The sequence below is a fragment of the Pseudophryne corroboree genome, chromosome 5 (assembly GCF_028390025.1).
Source record: "Pseudophryne corroboree isolate aPseCor3 chromosome 5, aPseCor3.hap2, whole genome shotgun sequence".
NCBI lineage: Eukaryota > Metazoa > Chordata > Amphibia > Anura > Myobatrachidae > Pseudophryne > Pseudophryne corroboree.
The window spans coordinates 758,299,234-758,321,311 of record NC_086448.1 but is presented as its reverse complement, the minus strand read 5'-3'; the positions used below and the strand labels follow the sequence as shown (position 1 = coordinate 758,321,311).

The 22,078-nt window shown below is 45.8% G+C and overlaps 1 protein-coding gene across 5 annotated transcripts in view; it reads right to left on the bottom strand.

Moving 5' to 3' along the window:
* The window catches only part of VPS13B (vacuolar protein sorting 13 homolog B), a 1,616,194-nt gene that overhangs the window by 1,311,869 nt on the left and 282,247 nt on the right, over positions 1–22,078 (bottom strand). For all 5 annotated transcript variants that reach the window (XM_063924187.1, XM_063924188.1, XM_063924189.1 and 2 more), the window contains exon 16: positions 21,024–21,148. In XM_063924187.1, the coding sequence (XP_063780257.1) occupies positions 21,024–21,148 (125 nt within the window). The remainder of the gene's footprint in view (positions 1–21,023; positions 21,149–22,078) is intronic.

Genomic DNA, 22,078 nt, shown 5'->3' with positions numbered 1-22,078 from the left:
TATGATAGTCGGGATGTCACACTCGGTTTTCTGACCGTCCATCGGGAAATCATACTGAACCCAAAGAAACATTGAGGTACCCCTCTGAAAATGTCACTGACCTCTGGTTATTAGCACAAGCTGACCAGGGGAGCAGTAAGCGCTTGTTATCAGCAAAAAACAAACAAAACAACTTACACGCAGCCTTAAAGCAACAACCTAAACAAGTGTGTGGCTTCTGGTTGAGACATCTCCCCAGCCTGCGAGCCTTTACACTATGTGCATTAACACTTTAACCAGCAATCGTGATTATTTAAATGTTCAGAGTAAACAAGGTGTAGAGTGTACAGTATGCTAACTGCACTCCACCTCCGCAGGGAGTCCTACTGACCTCTGTAAACTAGAACAAAAGTCCTTAAACCCCAACGACTTGGTTTATTAGACCATTTTATTTATTGTTCTCCACATGCTCCCTGCAGGTTCTAGAGACAATACTGACATTTGTTGAAATGAACACAAATGTTGCAATTACGCTACCATGATGATAAAACAGAAAGTTACGTAATATTAGGCATATGTTGCTTTTGTCAGTGACCCCGTCATACCCACAGACATGAGCGTTGACTGCGTCATCTTACAGTCACCTCGTAGGGTGAGAACAGTAATATCTCAAAGCTACAGAAAACACAAAAGAAAACAAAAAGAATACAAGAAAATATAAACTCTAAATCCTACAGTACAGCAAATAAAAATTAAAAATAAAATACAAAAAATTGTCATGACAGGTGCCATAATCACAAAGGCCTCAAACTGGATTTATCACACTCCAGATAACATAACTCGATTTACAGAGATTTCTCGGGTGGCAGATTTGTTGTTTGAAGCCGCACTCATGTTGGTAATCTTACGTTTTATTTATGTGATCCACGTTTATTAAAGACACAGTCGGTTTCCGGTAAAACAAATGCACACCAGTGGAACGGACATAGCAGTAAAACTATACAGAGCTACAACATTTTTTACAAATACACAGACCCCCACCCCCCTTCCTCCCCAACAAAAATAAAATAGGTAAGAACTAAAAGCCATGTTAACTACCAATAACCGATGCTTTAAATGAATGCAGATTTATAATTCATTGGCACAAATTTATGGACGTTTTTGAACCATGGTTAGCTTGTTGCGGCATAGTTTCGCTGATTTCGGCCTCAAGTGACTACCTTCACCCAACAATGACCATGCAATGCTCAATTCTTCTGAATCATTGAGAGATTGACGTGGAGGGAGGGAAGTAAATCGCCACATACAGGGACTAGTGATCTCTTTGGAGTAAGACCTCTGTGCCCCTGCCAATAGTTCTTCGATCTGGAACAATGCCGCCAAACATGTTTGGAGTACCAGGTTCACAAATATCTCTCTAACAAAGATCCAAGTGACCAATCATCGATCGGGCATCAAGAAATAATTTCAGTGTTTCTACCACTGCAATAAAATATGAAGGTGCTCTTACTTTTAGGGTTATATACAATTAGCGGTGAGGTGCAGCTGCACACATCACAGCTTATTAAAGCACCACAAAAGTACAGATTTTCATGCACGCCACTATGGGATGATAATAAAAAAAAATCTGCTAAAGTGGTTGTCACGGACTGCTGGACAAACACAGGGAACGTCACTTACCCATAAAGCGTTACTTTACTTTGCATTATCAGAAACACACATCCTCAAATGTCAGCATTTCAGCTCTATAAGATGATTAATAAATATAATGCCTTTTTGTCTAAATCTGTCTCGCACATCCATATTATGTCAGCAGAATTAGCCTCTGTTCATTATCGCGCACAAGTCACCGGGACGGTATCGCCCCTAAAATCATAATTTAATTTTGAGGGGGGGGGACCTCATCACCTTAATGGGGTATATGCAATTGCGGTCGAATTCCCGAAATTGTCAAAAAACTGGACTTTTTTGCCCAAAAAAAAAAATCGACAATGCAATTCAGTACTTTCCGTCAAAAAAACGGACTTTCAAAATTCGACTTTTTGAAATTCGACATTTGTCAAATTCGACATTTCTGCAATGGTACAAATGCGGCAATTCGCCAAAAGTATATTCAATTGAAGTTTGGAAATTCGACAACAGTGCTTTTAGACAGTAAATTCGTCATTTTCAATCCGCCACATTTTGGTGGGGGAATCTAATAAAAAAAAATTAAAACATGTTTTTTTTGGTGTTTTTTTTATTGATAATAGCTTATCTATTTATATTAGAAGGGATTAGGTAATTGGTTTGTCTATTTTGGAGGCACAAGTATTACTTATATATTTAAAAAAAAAAATATATATATATATATATATATATATATATATTTTTTTTTAAATGGAATGGTAAATTTTTAAAAAAAATGGCGTGGGGTCCCCCCTCCAAAGCATAACCAGCCCCGGGCTCTTCGAGCCGGTCCTGGTTCTAAAAATCTGGGGGGGAAAATGACAGGGGATCCCCCGTATTTTTAAAACCAGCAACAGGCTCTGCGCCTGGTGCTGGTGCAAAAAATACGGGGGACAAAAAGAGTAGGGGTCCCCCGTATTTTTTACACCAGCATTGGGCTCCACTAGCTGGACAGATAATGCCACAGCTGGGGGTCGCTTTTATACAGCGCCCTGCGGCCGTGGCATTAAATATCCATTTAGTCACCCCTGGCCGGGGTACCCTGGAGGAGTGGGGACCCCTTCAATCAAGGGGTCCCCCCCCCAGCCACCCAAGGGCCAGGGGTGAAGCCCGAGACTGTCCCCCCCATCCAAGGGCTGCGGATGGGGGGCTGATAGCCTTGAGAAAAGTGTAAGAATATTATTTTTTCCAGTAGTACTGCAAGTCCCAGCAAGCCTCCCCCGCAAGCTGGTACTTGGAGAACCACAAGTACCAGCATACGGGAGAAAAACGGGCCCGCTGGTACCTGTAGTTCTACTGGAAAAAAATACCCAAATAAAAAAAGGACACGCACACCGTGATAGTAAAACTTTATTACACACATGTCGACACACACATACTTACCTATGTTCACACGCCGACCTCTGTCCACTTGTCCAAGTAGAATCCACGTGAACCTGTGAATAAAATTATACTCACCTCAATCCAGTGTCCAGGTTATAATCCACGTACTTGGCAAAAAAAAAAAACGAACACCCGGACCAAACGGACTGAAAGGGGTCCCATGTTTACACATGGGACCCCTTTCCACGAATGCCGGGACCCCACGTGACTGCTGTCACAGAAGGTCCCTTCAGCCAATCAGGAAGCGCTACTTCGTGGCACTCACCTGATTGGCTGTATGCGCGTCTGCTGTCAGACAGCGCATCGCACAGCTCCCTCCATTAGTTTCAATGGTGGGAACTATGCAGGTAGCGGTGGGGTTACCCGCGGTCAGCCGCTGACCGCGGGTGACCTCACCGCTGACGCAAAGTTCCCACCATTGAATATAATGGAGAGGCTTTGCGATGCGCTGTCTGACAGCTCAGACGCGCATACAGCCAATCAGCAGAGTGCCAGGACGTTGCGCTCGCTGATTGGCTGAAGAGACCTTTCTGTGACAGCAGTCACGGGGGGGTCTCTGCATTCGGGGAAAGGGGTCCCATGTGTAAACTGGATTGAGGTGAGTATAATTTTTTTCACAGGTTTTCTTCAGTGACGAGGGGGGCGTGGCAGTCCGCGGGTCAACATAGGTAAGTATGTATGTGTCGGCATGTATGAAATAAAGTTTTACTTTCACGGTGTGTGTCTCCTGTTTTTATTTGGGTATTTTTTTTTCAGTAGAACTACAGGTACCAGCGGGCCCGTTTTTCTCCCGCATGCTGGTACTTGTGGTTCTCCAAGTACCAGCTTGTGGGGGAGGCTTGCTGGGACTTGTAGTACTACTGGAAAAAAAAATATTCTTTAAAATTTCTCAAGGCTATCAGCCCCCCATCCGCAGCCCTTGGAAAGGGGGACAGCCTCGGGCTTCACCCCTGGCCCTTGGGTGGCTGGGGGGGGACCCCTTGGTTAAAGGGGTCCCCACTCCGCCAGGGTACCCCGGCCAGGGGTGACTAGTTGGATATTTAATGCCACGGCCGCAGGGCGCTGTATAAAAGTGACACCCGGCTGTGGCATTACCTGTCCAGCTAGTGGAGCCCGATGCTGGTGTAAAAAATACGGGGGACCCCTACTCTTTTTGTCCCCCGTATTTTTTGCACCAGCACCAGGCGCAGAGCCCGTTGCTGGTTTTAAAAATACGGGGGATCCCCTGTCATTTTCCCCCCCGGATTTTTAGAACCAGGACCGGCTCGAAGAGCCCGAAGCTGGTTATGCTTTGGAGGGGGGACCCCACGCAATTTTTTTTCTGTTTTTTTACCGTTTTTCCCCGGTTTTAAAAAATCGGATCAAAATCCGTCAAATCGGCCGTTTTTCGACAGCGGGACTGTCGAATCCGTTTTTTATTGAATATGGTAAATTTCGGCACCCACTTGCCGGAATTCGACGGTCGAATTGTGTCGAATTAAAAAACGGGCGAAAAATTGCCGCTAATTGCATATACCCCAATGTCTGTCCGTTGTCAGGGAAACTGACTGGAGTACAAATATTACAATAGCGAAAAATGTACAATATGTTGTGGTTTGCTACATAAAGGAAAAAAAAGAAAAAAGGTAGTTACTGCGCTGATTAAAACAAACCTATAAAATTACTATGAATGTCTAAGTAAAATTGAATGAATGTACCACTTCCAGGGCAAGACACATACAGTATATAAAATTATTATTACTAGTTATTATTACTAGCACACATATTCCGCAGCGCTTTACAGAGAATATTTGCCCATTCACATCAGTCCCTGCCCCAGTGGAGCTTACAATCCAAATTCCCTATCACATGTACACACAGACACATTACACGCTAGGGTTAATTTTTGTTGGGAGCCAATTAACCTAACAGTATAATTTTGGATTGTGGGAGAAAACCGGAGAACCCTGAGGAAGCCCACGCAAGTACGGGGAGAATATACAAACTCCGCAAAGTTAGGGCCATGGTAGGAATCAAACCCATGACCTCAGTGCTGTGAGGCAGTAATGATAACCATTACCCTCAAATATACACTATATATATATATATATATATATATATATATATATATATATATATACATACCGTATATACTCGAGTATAAGTCGACCCGAATATAAGCCGAGGCACCTAATTCTACCACAAAAACCTGGGAAAACTTATTGACTCGAGTATAAGCCTAGGGTGGGAAATGCAGCTCTAGCCGTACACAGCCCTCAGTGCCAGATATGCCCTCATACTGCCAGATATGCCCTCATACTGCCAGATATGCCCCCACACTGCCAGATATGCCCCCACACTGCCAGATATGCCCCCACACTGCCAGATATGCCCCCACACTGCCAGATATGCCCCACAGTGCCTGATGTGCCAGATATGCCCTCATGCTGCCACATATGTCCCTCATGCTGCCACATATGACCCTCATGCTGCCACATATGACCCTCATGCTGCCACATATGCCCCTCATGCTGCCACATATGCCCCCTCATGCTGCCAGATATGCCCCCTCATGCTGCCAGATATGCCCCCTCATGCTGCCAGATACGCCCCCTCATGCTGCCAGATACGTCCCCTCATGCTGCCAGATATGTCCCCTCATGATGCCACATATGCCCCCTCATGCTGCCAGATATGCCCCCTCATGCTGCCAGATATGCCCCCTCATGCTGCCAGATACGCCCCCTCATGCTGCCAGATACGCCCCCTCATGCTGCCAGATACGTCCCCTCATGCTGCCAGATACGTCCCCTCATGCTGCCAGATATGCCCCCTCATGCTGCCAGATATGCCCCCTCATGCTGCCAGATATGTCCCCTCATGCTGCCAGATATGTCCCCTCATGATGCCACATATGCCCCCTCATGCTGCCAGATATGTCCCCTCATGCTGCCAGATACGTCCCCTCATGCTGCCACATATACCCCCTCATGCTGCCAGATATGCTCCCTCCCCAAGTGCCAGGTATGCCCCACAGTGTTGTTACTTACCCCTCCGTCGATCCCGCGCTGTCTTCTGGAGGGACACGAAGCGCACAGCACGCGCCTCTCCTGTGTCCCTCCTGCATCTTCGGCGGCCGCGGCAGGTCTATTAAAGGAAGTGCCGGTTCGTGATCAGAGGTCACGAACGGGTACTTCCTGTAATAGAACCGCCGCTGCTGCCCCCGGAGATGCAGGAGGGACACAGGAGAGCCGCGCGCTGTGCGCTTCGTGTCCCTCCTTCACACTGCTCTGCCTCTGCCTGTCACTGACTCGAGTATAAGCCGAGGTGGCTTTTTCAGCACAAAAAAAAGTGCTGAAAAAGTCGGCTTATACTCGAGTATATACGGTATATATATACACACACACACAGTACATACATACATACATACATAGTGATTCAAAAGTCGCAGTACACAGTTTTGTTTCAAAAACTGTACAGGAAATGGGAAAACTGAATACTCCAGTAAGGTATGGGTGGGCTATCTTTTAGGGTATGTATTTAACATGGGCGCTATCTTGAAATCGGCCATCTTGGATCTATGTCAGTGTTTTCAAATGGAAAGGGGACCATGTAACATGTCAAACAACATCAGAATTTGATGCAAACAGATTTGAAAAAGCAGTAATGGTTCAAAAGTTACAACAATTTTTTGTTGCAGGTAACTGAAGATGGCTTTGACAAAAGAGGAGAGAATTGAGGTAATTTTGATGTTTGGAGAACAAAGTTTCTGTGTCATAGCTGCAGAATTTAACAACCGACACCCAAAATACCTCCAATTTCACATAACACTGTCAGGTGCCTAATTTCAAAATTCCGAGAAACCGGGACTGTGGCTGACAAGTCAAGGAGTGGTCGTCCAAAAAGTGCTACGGAAGAGACAACTCCAACTCCATCCTTTATTTATTTATTTATTAACAGTTTCTTATATAGCGCAGCAAATTCCGTTGCGCTTTACAATTTGAAATAACAATAACAAACTGGGTGATAACAGTCATAGAGGTAGGAAGGCCCTGCTCGCAAGCTTACAATCTATAGGAAAATAGGCATATGTACACAAGGAAAGGTGCTATCTATTGCATAGAATGAAAAGACATGTGAGGATATGTGTGGACTGTAGAGAGTGGATGTAATTTGATAGGAAGGTTTATGAAAGTTATGTGGGCGGTTCAGGAATTTGATACGCTTGCCTAAAGAGGTGAGTTTTGAGGGAACGCTTGAAGGTTTGGAGACTAGAGGAGAGTCTTATTGTGCGTGGTAGGGCATTCCACAGAGTGGGTGCAGCCCGATGAAAGTCCTGCAGTCGTGAGTGGGAGCGAGTAATGAGTGTGGATGAGAGACGCAGGTCTTGTGAAGAGCGAAGAGGTCGGGTTGGGAGATATTTTGTGATAAGCGAAGTGATGTACGTTGGTGTAGTTTGGTTAATGGCCTTGTGTGTGAGTAAAAGTATTTTATATTGAATGCGGTAGAGTACAGGTAACCAATGGAGGGACTGACCGAGTGGATCTGCAGACGATGAACGTCTAGCGAGGAAGATAAGCCTCGCCGCTGCATTCAGAATGGATTGTAGTGGTGAGAGTCTCGTTTTGGGAAGACCAGTTAGGAGACTATTGCAATAATCAATGCGGGAGATAATGAGAGCGTGGATTAGAGTTTTAGCAGTGTCTTGTGTAAGGTATGGTCGTATTTTGGATATGTTTTTTAGATGCATGTAACATGATCTTGAGACAGATTGAATGTGGGGAACAAAGGACAGATCAGAGTCAAGGATGACACCTAGGCAGCGAGCTTGTGGGGTAGGGTAGATAGTCGAGTTTTCAACAGTGATAGAGATCAGGTTGGTACCTACTATTGGCCGGTGGAAATATAATTAACTCTGTCTTTGAAATATTAAGTTTGAGGTGGCGAGATGTCATCCAGGATGAGATGGCAGAAAGGCATTCAGTGACACGGTCCAGTACAGATAGGGACAAGTCAGGGGAGGATAGGTAGATTTGAGTATCATCTGCGTACAGATGATACTGAAAACCAAAAGAGCTGATTAGTTTACCAAGAGATGAGGTATAGATAGAGAAAAGCAGAGGACCCAAGACTGAGCCTTGCGGTACTCCAACTGAAAGAGGTAGCGAAGAGGAGGTAGATTCAGAGAAGCGAACACTGAAGGAGCGATTAGATAGGTACGATAGGAACCAAGAAAGGGCTGTGTCTTTAAGACCTAGGGATTGTAGTGTCTGTATGAGAAGAGAGTGGTCTACAGTGTCAAATGCAGCAGATAGGTCTAGAAGAATAAGTAGTGAGTAGTGGCCTTTAGACTTCGTAGTGACCAAATCATTAACCACTTTAGTCAGTGCCGTCTCTGTGGAATGTTGGGAACGGAAGCCTGACTGAAGTGGGTCCAACAAAGTGTATGAGTTAAGAAAGTGTGTGAGTCGAGTGTAGGCAAGTCTCTCAAGTAGCTTAGAGAGACAAGGGAGCTGAGAGATAGGGCGGTAGTTTGAGAGAGCATTAGGGTTAGAATTTTGTTTTTTTTAAATGGGAGTAATCACTGCATGCTTGAAGAGTGAAGGAAAAATACCAGTAGAGAGAGAGAGAGATTACAGATGTTAGTTAAGGTAGGGATGAGCACCAGAGACAGCGCTTTACTTATTTGTGAGGGTAAAGGATCAAGAGGAGAGGTAGTAGAGAAGCAGGATGAGAAGAGTGATGATACTTCATCTTCATTTGTGGGATCAAATGAAGAAAGAGTGCCAGAGGGTTCAGGTAAAGAACGGAGCAGGTCACTGGCTGCCGAAGAGCATACCATTTCATCTCGGATCTTAGCAATCTTCTCCTTGAAGTAGGAAGCAAGATCCTGTGCCTTGATAGTGGCTGGTGGGGTAGGTGCGGGAGGATTCAGAAGTGATTTAAATGTATTAAAGAGTCGTTTGGGGTTAGAGGCTTGAGCAGAGATAAGAGTTTGGAAATATGTTTGTTTGGCAGTGTCCAGGGCATTTTTATAAGAATGGTAGACTGTCTTATATGTGAGGAAGTCACTTGAAATCTGAGATTTACGCCACTGACGTTCAAGTTTTCGTGTGAGTTTTTGTAGTTGTCTTGTTAATTTGGAGTGCCATGGTTGACATCTAGGCCTACGTGGAGTGTGATGGGTAACTGGAGCCACTTCATCAAGGGCTAGTTCTAGAGTCTCATTAAGGTGTGATACAGCCATCTCAGGAGAGGTGAATGCAGAAATAGGTGAAAGCAGTTGTTGGAGTGAAGTGGAAAGTTCTTGAAGATTAATTGTGTTAATATTTCTGCGAGTTTGAGGAAGATTGGAGAACTTCCGCAACACAGGGTTTGAATTAACAGAGGAAAGCATGCAGGTGATAAGGTTGTGATCTGAGAGGGGGAAAGGAGTGTTAGTGAGTTCAGCGATGGAGCATAGTCTGGTGAATACTAGATCAAGGCAGTGGCCCGCCTGATGAGTAGAGGAGTCAGTCCATTGGGAGAGGCCAAGAGAGGAGGTTAGAGAGAGTAGTTTGGAGGCATGCGCAGCAGATTTTGGACAATCAATAGCAATATTGAAATCACCCATGATAATGGTGGCGATGTCAGAGGATAGGAAGTGAGGGAGCCAGGCAGAAAAATCTTCCAAAAATTGTTTTGGATGCCCAGGTGGGCGGTAGATAGCTGCAACACGCAGAGAGAAAGGAGAGTAAACCCTAATGGAATGTACTTCAAATGATGTAAATGTGAGTGATGGAACCTGTGGTAGAACAGTATATGCAAAAGATTGGGAAAGTAAAAGTCCTACTCCTCCTCCTTTATGGTTATCGGGTCTGGAGGTGTGTGTAAAGTGGAGACCACCATGTGCCAGTGCTGCAGGGGAGGCTGTGTCAGATTGTGTGAGCCAGGTTTCTGTTATAGCCAGCAGATTGATGTTGTTAGATATGAAGAGGTCATGGATGGATGTTAATTTGTTACAAACAGAGCGTGCATTCCATAAGGCACATTTTAGTGATCTGGAGGGTGATGGAAGACATGTGATGTTTATGAGGTTAGCTGGATTTCTATGTTGCTGTGAATCAGGTGAATGCGAGTGATGCAAGTGGCTGGGTCCTGGATTTGGTGAAATGTCACCAGCTATCAGAAGCAGAAGAGAGAGATAAATGTGGGTGTCAGAGGTTTGTGAAAGTTTTTTATGGTGAGAGGTTGTAGATGTTATTGTCAATGAGTATAGGGAAGTAAAAAGCTCATGAGTGCTAATAAGAGGGGAGTGTAGAATTAAGGGGGCAACATGTACAGAGGGGTGAGTTGCTGGGAGACTGAATGATGCAATGGCCTTTATGAATACTCCATGAAGAGCAATGCAGAAAATCAATTTGTGGAACATAGTTAGTTTGAGATGAAATCAGTGTTTTCTAGGCTGACAGTGTAAGGTTTTACTTGTTCAAGTTAAAAGTGCAGGTGCCTACTGGTGTTGTTCTGCTGTATGTTAACTGTGCATTATAGAGCAAAGTGACAAACAGGTATGTACAATCACATGTAATTCACAATGTATATAGTTGTCTACCAAATTGGTTGCATTTTGTTCTTAGAGGTCATGAGGATTTTAGTTGGTAAAATATTTACATACGCTGAAATACACAGATGATTGGGAATGAAAGGAAGGGACGATGTTTTCTGTTTTGTCGGTGGGTTGTTTCCGTCTGTTTTCGTCCTGGTAAGTCCTGGGTAAGTCTATATTGTAATATTTTCATAACCCTTTTAAAAAAGCCCTTCTAATAAAGCCCTGTTCAGCTGGCTGTTGTTCAGCCAGGCATCTTTCCTTATGAATGGTAAGTATCCATGTGTCTCTAGTAATTGCAATCAAGGCCTAACATCCCACCCCCGTTTACAGAGCATGCCATAAAACTCAACTAAAACAAATACTAAGATAGCAGTTACCAACTATATCATACCTCCCAACATGACCCTCTCCAGGAGGGACACAATGCTCTGCTTCTGGACATTTTTCTTAATTTGTGATTGCCAGCACCTGTTTTGAACAGGTAAATGGATAAGAAAGGTGTTACACCACAGGTGATAGCAATCATAAATTAAGAAGGAAGTCCAGGAGCAGAGCATTCTGTCCCTCCTGGAGAGGGTCATGTTGGGAGGTATGCTATATAAAGCTGCAAAACAGTTTCATCCTAGAATACAATATAGCTTATGATATACAAATTGACAGTGTAGATTACCTAGTTATAATAACACTATCACTGATGCATATATATTCTGAGCATCCTTTGTGAAGAGCCCACAACGCAGCATACAACATTTGTCAGCAGAATGTGGAATTAGCCAGTCATGGGGGGTAATTCCAAGTTGATCGCAGCAGGAAATTTTTTAGCAGTTGGCCAAAACCATGTGCATTGCAGGGGGGTGGGGGGGGGCAGATATAACATCTGCAGAGAGAGTTAGATTTGGGTGGGTTATTTTGTTTCTGTGCAGGGTAAATACTGGCTGCTTTATTTTTACACTGGAATTTAGATTGCAGATTGAACTCACCACACCCAAATCTATCTCTCTCTGCACATGTTATATCTGCCCCCCTGCAGTGCACATGGTTTTGCCCAACTGCTAAAAAATTTCCTGCTGCGATCAACTTGGAATTACCCCCATTGATCGTATGAATCCTTCATGCCCATCGATGGCATCCATTCAAGATCCAGCTACTCCAGTACCTAGCAGAGGATGACCCAGACAGACGTATGCAGTTTTGCACGTGGGCCTTAGAGCAACATCAACAGGATCCCTCTTTTGCACAAGGCATCTTGTTCAGTGATGAGGCAAACTTTTATGTCAATGGTGAAGTTAACGATCACTACCACAGGTACTGGAGTGACCAGAATCCACACTGGATGGAACCATTCAAGGTTGTTAGTAACGTAAAGGTTATGGTGTGGTGTGGGTGGATCAGTACGAAATCCCGCTGGACAAGATCCCGGCGGTCGAAATACCGACACCGGAATCCCGACCTGCACAATCCCGACAGGGGTGGCGAGCGGAACGCAGCCCCTAGCGGGCTCGCAGCGCACGCCACACTGCGAGCACGGTGCAGGTCGGGATTCCGGTGTCGGTATTTCGACCACCGGGATTCCGTCCAGCGGGATCTTGACTGCATCCCGGTGTGGGCTATAGTGTGGTGTAATTGGAATGATTTTCATTGACCAGAACCTAAATGCACAACGCTACCTCGAAATGCTGCAAGAAGTGGTGTTCCCCTCAGGTCTGAGTGAAGATGGCAGCTTCCCCTGTTACTTTCAACAGGATGGGGCTACACCACACTACGGAGCAGTTGTTCGTCAGTGGTTAGATGGTCAATTTCCTGGTCATTGGATTTGCCGACGTGGTTCTGTGGAATGGCCACCCAGATCACCTGACCTCACACCACTTGACTTATCTGTGGGATCATTTAAAGCAGGCATTCCCAACCACGGTCCTCAAGGCACACCAACAGTGTAGGTTTTAGTGATATCCAGGCTGCAGCACACATGGTTAAATCAAAGTAACTGAGCTACTAATTAAGTCACCTGTGCTGAAGCCTGGATATCACTAAAACCTGCACGGTTAGTGTGCCTTGAGTACCATGGTTGGAAATGCCTGATTTAAAGCAACTCGTGTATGCGGAGAAATTAAGAAACAAGCATCATCTCCAGCATCTCAATGAAGAAGCGTGTGCCAGCATTTCTTCGGAAATCCTTCTGCGAGTGCATGACGATTGGATCCAGTACCTTCGAATTTGTGTTGACCAAGAGGGACAACATGTTGAACACATTAAATGACTGTCCTTTATGGAGAACAGTTCAGCCTGTAATTCCAACAAAAAAAGTGTTGTAACTTTTGAGCCATAACTGCTATTTCAAATCTGTTTGCAGCAATAAACTTTTCGACAAATTCCGATGTTGTTTGACATGTTACATGACCCCCTTTCCATTTGAAAAAAACTGACTTAGATTCAAGATGGCCAATTTCAAGATGGCGCCCACGTTCGGTACATACCCTAAAAAAATAGCCCACCTCACCTATATCTTACTGGACTATTCACTATTTCCTGCACAGTTTTTAAAGCAAAAGTGTGTACTGCGACTTTTGAATCTCCCTGTATATATATTATTATAGATAAAATTACAGTACATCAAGATATTTTAGATATGATGGCCAAAAAAATAGTTCAACACACTGATAAACAAAGTACCGTATATGGAGAAAAATAAACTAAACAGGTTAAACGTTCCCAATTCATAACAAAGTCTAATGTTAAAATCCAGGTAAGGATAAAATAGGATTTTAATTACCTGAAACGGTAAATCCTTTTCTCGTAGCCCGTAGAGTATGCTGGGGTCGATATTAGTACCATGGGGTATAGACGGCTCCACCAGGAGCCATTGGCACTTTAAGAGTTTAATAGTGTGGGCTGGCTCCTCCCTCTATCCCCTCCTACCAGACTCAGTCTAGAAACTGTGCCCGAGGAGACGACATACTTCGAGAGATGGAATTACACAGTTAGTGGCGAGATTCATACCAGCTCACACAAACATGAAAATCCGGCCAACATGCCGGAATAACTTCAGCAACAGCTGAAACAGTAAATAACGCAGAACTTACCTAGGAACCAGGTAACACTGAACCATAACCAATGCAGGAAAACGAAGCGCTACGGACTACGAGAAAAGGATTTACCGTTTCAGGTAATTAAAATCCTATTTTCTCTTACGTCCTAGAGGATGCTGGGGTCCATATTAGTACCATGGGGATGTACCAAAGCTCCCAGTACGGGAGGGAGAGCGCGGAGGCTCCTGCAACACTGCTTGACCAAACTGGAGGTCAGCAGAGGCCAAAGTATCGAACTTGTAAAACTTGGCAAACGTGTTCGACCCAGAACAAGTAGCTGCTCGGCAGAGTTGTATCGCCAAGACACCCCGGGCAGCCGCCCAGGTAGAGCCCACTTTACGAGTATAGTGGGCCTTTACAGATTTCGGAATAAGTGGAATAAGCATGCTGGATAGTGAACCAGATCCAGCGAGAAATCGACTGCTTAAAAGCAGGACATCAAATTTGGTGAGGGGTTGGAGGAAACCTCACAGGAGTTTAAACATTACTAGCAGCTCTTGCGCACGGGACACTTTCACCTTTTTTTGTTAGGACATCAAATTTTGTTTGGATCATCGAGGACAAACAGGGAGTCACTTTTCCTGTGACAAGCCGTCCTCTTCACGTAAATCTTCAAAGTCCTCACTACATCCAAGGCCTTTGAAGTAATTGAGGAGTCAGTAGCCACTGGTACCACAATAGGTTGGTTAATGTGGAAAGTCGACACAACCTTAGGTAGGAACTGTGGACGAGTCCTAAGTTCCGCCCTGTCCTCAAGGAACATCAGTTAGGGGCTTTTACAAGATAAAGCCCCAAATTCCGACACACGTCGTGCAGAAGCCAAGGCCAACAAGGTGACCGCCTTCCACGTGAGAAACTTGAGATCAGCCTCCTGTAGAGGCTCAAACCAAGCAGATTGCAGGAACTGCAACACCACGTCAAGATCCCATGGTGCCGTAGGCGCCACAAAGGGAGGCTGGATGTGCAGAACCCCTTTCAAAAAAGTCTGAACCTCAGGAAGAACAGCCAATTGTTTTTGGAAGAAGATGGACAAAGCAGAGATCTGGACCTTGATGGAGCCCAGTCTTAGTCCCATATCCACCCCTGCTTGCAGGAAAAGGAGAAAACGTCCCAGTTGAAACTCCACTGCCGGGAACTTCTTGGTCTCACACAGAGACATATTTCTTCCAAATGCGATGGTAATGCTTAGACGTTACCCCCTTCCTGGTCTGTATCAGGGTAGGAATGACCTCACTCGGGATACCCTTCCTAGCCAAGATCAAACGAAGCCGCGGTAAGTCTTGATATGCGAACAGCCCCTGCAGAAGCAGATCCTCCCGAAGAGGCAAAGGCCGTGGATCTTCCAGCAGAAGATTCAGCAGATCCGCGTATCAAGCCCTCCTCGGCCAGTCTGGAGCAATGAGGATTGCCAAAACCATTGTTTTTCTCACGAGTTGAAGAACCTTTGGTATCAGAGGTAGTGGAGGGAACACATACACTAACTTGAACACCCAAGGTGTTACCAGTGCGTCCACCGCCACTGCCTGTGGGTCTCTTGACCTGGAACAGTAACTCCGTAGCATCTTGTTGAGGCGGGAGGCCATCATGTCTATGTGAGGAACCCCCCACCAAGCGGTTACCTCCTCGAACACCTCCGGATGGAGGCCCCACTCCCCTGGATGGAGATCGTGTCTGCTGAGGAAGTGTGCTTCCCAGTTGTCTACGCCCGGAATGAAGATCGCAGACATCGCCACCGCGTGCCTTTCTGCCCAGATGAGGATTTTTGACACCTCTGCCATGGCAGCTCTGCTCTTCATTCCGCCTTGTTGGGGTATGTAGGCTACTGTGGTCACGTTGTCTGACTGCACCTGAACAGCCCGATCCTGTAGAAGGTATGCTGCTTGCAGAAGGGCGTTATAAACGGTCCTGAGTTCCAGGATGTTTATTGGGATAAGTGACTCTTGATCCGACCATCATCCTTGAAAGGTTTCCCCTAGAGCGACTGCTACCCAACCTCTTAGACTTGCATCTGCGGTCAGAAGGATCCAGTCTTGAATTCCGAACCTTCGCCCTTCCAGAAGGTGTGGAAGTTGCAGCCACCAGAGGAGTGAAATCCTGGCTTTCGGAGACAGGCGTATCCTCTTGTGCATGTGTAGGGGAGAGCCCGACCACTGGTCCAAGAGGTCCAATTGAAAAGGTCGAGCATGAAACCTGCCATACTGCAGAGCCTCGTAGGCGGCAACCATCTTCCCCAGAAGGCGTATACATTGATGAACCGATACCCGGGTAGGCCGTAGGACATCCCGGACCATTGTTTGAATCACCAACGCTTTCTCTGCCGGGAGAAATACCCACTGCACTTCCGTGTCGAGGATCATTCCCAGGAAAGACAGCCGCCTTGTCGGCTCCAGATGAGACTTCGGAAGGTTCAGGATCCAACCGTGCGTCCTGAGCAGCCGTGTCGTGAGCGCGATGGACTGCGACAACCTCTCCCTGGATGACGCCTTGATCAGGAGATCGTCCAGATATGGAATTATGTTCACCCCCTGTTTGCAGAGGAGAACCGTCATCTCCGACATCACCTTGGTGCTGTTGAGAGGCCAAACAGTAACGCCTGGAACTGACCATGATCGTCCATCAGCGCAAACCTGAGATAAGCTTGATGCGGCGCCCAAATGGGAATGTGGAGGTAAGCATCCTTGATGTCTAGGGACACCAGGAACGCCCCCTCCGACAGCCCTGAAATGACAGCTCTCAGAGATTCCATCTTGAATTTGAACTCCTTGAGATAAAGGTTCAAAGACTTTAAATTCAGAATAGGCCGTACCTAACAATCCGGTTTCGGTACCACAAAAAGGATCGAATAATAACCCTTGATCCGTTGCTGAAGAGGGACCTGAACAATAACCTCTGACACCACCAATTTCCTGATGGCTTCCAGAAGAATTGTCCTGTCCGCCAGCAGCGCTGGTAAGCCTGACTTGAAGAAACAGTGAGGCGGGGGCTCTTGAAACTCCAGTCTGTACCCTCTGGACACTACATCCAGAACCCAGGGGTCCAGACCCGACGACGCCCAGACGTGGCTGAACTGCCGGAGTCTCGCCCCCACCTGACCTTCCTCCAGGCCTATCTGTCCACCGTCATTCAGAGGACTTAGGGGTATCAGAAGCGGGCTTCTGGGTCTGGGAACCTGCGGGAGCGGGTTTATTTCCTTTGGCACGACCACCTCTGAAGAAGGTGTTCGAAGGCTTATTCTTCCTAGGCTGCGCGGCCCGAAAGGACTGTCACGTGTTAGATGAAAAGGGATTTTTCTAAGCCAGCGCAGCTGAGGGGAGAAAAGGAGACTTACCCGCGGTAGCCGTGGCAATCCACGCATCCAGCGCCTCCCCAAATAGAGCCTGATCTTTGTACGGAAGGCCCTCCACACACTTCCTGGATTCCGTGTCCGCAGACCAGTTGCGCAGCCAGAGACCTCTTCGAGCCGAGACTGACATGGAGGAGATCCCCGTAGCCATGGAACCCAGGTCCTTCATGGAATCCACCAGGAACCCTGCAGAATCCTGAATATTACGCAAAAACAAATCAACGTCACCTTTGTCCAGCGTAGACGATTCCTCCTGCAGAGTGATCGACCACCTGGCAATAGCTTCAGCAATCCAAGCACAGGCTATAGTAGGCCGCAATATAGCCCCCGAAGCCGTGTAAATGGATTTCAGCGTAGCATCCACCTTGCGATCTGCCGGGTCCTTTAATGCGGTAGATTCCGGGACCGGTAAAACTACCTGTTTGGACAGCCTTGATACAGAGGCGTCAACTATCGGCGGGGACTCCCACCTCTTCCTATCTTCCTCTGGGTAGGGAAAAGCCACCAGGACTCTCTTGGGAATCTGGAATTTCTTTTCCGGAGTTTCCCATGCCTTTTCAAAGATCGCATTCAATTCCTTGGATGCCGGAAAAGTGAGGGGTGGCTTCTTATTATCTGTGAAGAAGGCCTCCTCCACCTGTTCCGGAGCTGTGTCTGAAATGTGTAAAACATCCCTAACAGCCTCAATCATCAACTGCACCCCCCTGGCAAGCGATGCCGTCCACCGCAACACATCCCCATCACCGTCTGCAGTGTCAGAGTCGGTATCCGTGTCATCCTGCATAATTGCAAGCGCACGCTTATTAGAAAGTACCGCAGGGGACCCAGAGGAGGCAGGATCAGACCATACCACCATAAAGGACTGGAGGATCTGAGTGGCATGCTCAGTCCTAGCCACCCTATCAGAAATCTGAGAAATAGTCCCCCTCAGAGAGACTAACCACTCTGGCGCTCTAGCTGGGATCTGGGCTAAAACACTGCAATCCTGATTACATGGAATGGAGTCTTCCTGGGAAGACAAATCCTCCGCAGCATATGAAACAGTGTCCCTAGACATATTGCACACACACACAAACCACAAACACCCCACAAACACACAGGGTATTTTGAGGACAGAGTCCCCCCCCCCCGCCTCCAAGAATGGCAGAGAGACACAGGGATTGGAGCCAACCCACACAGCGCTTTTCAGGCAAAGGGAGTCCCTTCCCAGCGCTGACTGTGTCCCTTAATAGGTGACACAGCCTTTAAGCAGCCCCTTCTACAGCCCCCTGGTACCGTACAGACGGATGGAGAAAGCTCTGGAGGGACCTGGATCCAGTGAACCGTGGCTGCAGGCAGGAAAAATGGTGCTGAACGCTGCTGGGTCCGCTCTGAGGAGAAGCTCCGCCCCCTTCAATGGCGCTGTCTTCCCGCTCACAAGATGATTATACTGGCCGGAGGAATATGCTGACCTGGGTACAGGTTGTTCCCGCGCTCCTGACCCGTAGCCGCCATCTTCACACTGTCCCCCGCTTGCAAGGGGGGACAGTGACTGACTCGCCACACTCCAGCTTCTGAGGGGGTGGCGGCCACCAGTCAGTCAGCGGGAGCAGTGGCTCAAGACCCTGCGGGGTCTTATTGCAACAGAGACATGGATGGTGTACAGTATGCCGGGTGACATCCAATTAGAGGTGAAAAAATCTTTTGGAGTGAAAAGGTTTTTCGCTATCTTTTTCCCGATTTTTTTTTTCAGACTATCCTATTAGGACACCCCTAAAAAAAATAATTATCTTGCAAAATAGTTAAACGTGTGGTTTCACAAAAAAACAGCCCAGTTTTCACCCCCAAAAACGGGGCTGTTTTTTGGGGATTATGTTTCGCCTGCCTGAGGCAGGTGAAACAAAATCCCTTATGAGGCACGGCTCACCCCAACTTTTAGGAGTAATTGGATAGGCTGGGGTGAATCCATTAGCCATGAGAAAACACTGTGGCTAATAGGATATCCACCATATTTGTAAGGGTAAATTGCTACATATCCTACATGCATTTTTGTTTCCCAATGAAACTTTCAGTATCAACGTTAGGGACATAACAGGGAAGGGGTATTCAATTGTTTGAAAAGTCAGTTGGGTGTCTGTTTTTTTCCTATCTAATAGACAGGAAAAAACAGACACCAACCGACTTTTCAAACAATTGAATACCCACAATGACGGAAAAATTCAGTGCAACTTTGCCCTAACATTTCGCATTTACTAGGGCATGTCACCATTATAAGAGAATTCTGCACAGAAATATCTTCGAATGATATTAGCAGCTACTATCACTAGTGTGCCTTTAGTATAGATCTATATTTAAACAGATTAAAGTGGTCACACCACCCCTGTGCCTTAGCCCTCAGAGCGACAGGAGTAGGGAAAAATAAATGTTTGCCAATCCCATGGAAAAGAGCAATACATAGGGAATAGTACTTGACACGTGACCGAGGGCTTATTCACACTCCGGCGCCGGGAAACTGGCTAAAAACACAAAAACTAATGCACGTTTAACAAATGTTTATTTTGGTGCATTGAACGTTCAGCAAACTAACCAATCGTACTGATAACTTTCATTTACAAATTATAATTCACTTGTGCTGCATTTTAAAAGTTAAAAATGCGGCATTAACATTTTTAGAAGGCAATGCAGGGAACAAACGGGTCAGAACCAATTCATCCTATATCTTACGTGCCTTTCAGGCACTGGTAAGCGGATGCAGAGAGCCTTAACAGCGGAGGGGTGTGAACGAGCCCTGAAAGTCTTCCCACCTAGCCCAGCGTCATCTATAAAGGGAAGCTCATGGAGATACTAGATCGAGAGGCCTTTTGGTTACTGTATCAATGGTAAAAAGTTCACATTGCGGATCTGCAGCAGAGGATACTTTTCAATAACAACACTGTACAATATTGGCAACAGATACAAGCCTATCCTGTTCAGAATCAAAAAGCAGAAAATAAAACCGAGAAGGTAGGTTGGATAAGCGCCAAATGACTATCATATCCTTTTCATTTCCATGGTTCTGGTTCAAAGTTCAAGACTGTAGTTAAAGACTTTTATGTCGAATTTTACATTGAAATTCAAATCCTGAGCGCTTTCCTGCCAACACGTATAAAATCTGCAGCTGAAACCAGAACCGCAATATTTTCTCTACTTCTAGGATCTTTAATACTGAGGGAAGACAGTGATTGCCCCTGTGACTACTTTAGGGCCCAGCTACAAAAGGCTCCAGAACTAAATAAAAAAAATAAAAAAAAATAAAAAGTGCTCTATCTGGCTACATACGGATCCCTTAAGACAGCAAAATGATTCAAAGTTACTGCAGATGAAATGAATGTCAATACAGTTTTGGAAACTGTATCAGACAATCAGCATGGTTGGCTCAGGGGTTAGCATTGCTATCTCACAACACTAAGGTATTGAGTTCCATTCCTGACCAAGGCACTATCTGTGTGGAGTCTGCCCCCTACACAAAAATATACAGGCGGGTTAATTGCCTCCTGACAAAAATTGTTTAAACCCTAACATGTATGTTTATCCATGAGATAGGGAGTATAGAGTGTACGCTCCACTGGGACAGGGATTAATGTGACCCACTGAAATATTCTCTGTATAATATTCTCTGCACTATATAAATAACAGGTTATAAATAAATGGTTAATAAGTCATTACAATCGGGTATCTACCGCTGTTGGAAATCAGAAAGTTAATTGGACAGCATCAGCTTGTCTGCATCAGAATATTGCAGTATTGGTTTACGGTTGGGGCAGATTTTGTGTGTGTTGGTGGTTGGGGGAGGGGTGGGGGGGGGGAGAGAGACAGTAAGTAGCTATGCACTGGGTTTAGCAGGATGGACATGCCTTTAACATGTACTACGTGGCCTTGCAGTCTCTATTACTTATGATGCGTATTCAGTTTCCACATTTACAGCATCTACAATACAAAATGTAATTGAGAAAAAAACGTCATACAGAAGGCAACTTACCACTGCTGGGGGAGCCTGAGCAGTTTCCCATACAAGGCAGTGCTGAAGGCAGGCACCACTGACACAGGAGAGCAGTACGATCCTTTGTTATCAAGATATGTAAGTCCGGCTTGAAAACCAAACACCTGCAATATAAATCATCAGGACAGGTTATCAATGCTTCTTAGCACACGTCTACATGACACCTCATCTGTGGCTGGTAAAAGCATGCTGGGAGATGCAGAACCACACAACTGCCAATGGCAGCTCTACTGAACAAGAAATGGATATAATAAGCTGCACCAGGGAGTTTTGGAAAGAAGGATAAGAACAACGTCTCTTCAACTCTTGCAGCAGCTGTTAAATAGATTTTGCACATAAACATAGGTTATGTACTACCACCAGCAGTACTCTGCTTCTTCCAACCAATGCTTGGCAAATAGTTCAAGCGGTCTACCGGGGCAAAATGACAAACAAAGTCAAAATAAAGGTTTAACGCGCTTGGCTTGATGCCACAGACTGGAAGAAGGCGAAGCACCGGAACGAAAGGAAGACAATTACAGGTTCCAGACATTAATATGAACAATTGTGACCAACAGGTGTAGTATACTTTGTCAGCATTCAGAATGTTGTCATGTTCTGAATGTCTACCTATACAAATGTAGTCATGTCAAATGTAGATACTGCTAGAACGACACTGTGATTGCCGACCGGTTTCCCACAGACTTTTAACCCTAACCGCAGCATGACCCTAAACTCATGTGTCGTCATTTTGGCTGCCGTCATTCACAATGAAGCATCATGATAAAGTCGACATTCAGACGATGTTGACATTATGGGCGGTATTATGGGCAGTACGGATGGTGTAATGGTTAGCATTACTGCCTCACAGCACTGAGGTCATGGATTTGATTCCCACCATGGCCCTAACTGTGTGGAGTTTGTATGTTCTCCCCATACCTGCGTGGGTTTCCTCCGTGTACTCCGGTTTCCTCCCACAATCCAAACATATACTGGTAGGCTAATTGGCTCCCAACAAAATTAACCCTAGTGAATGTGTCTGTGTATACATGTGA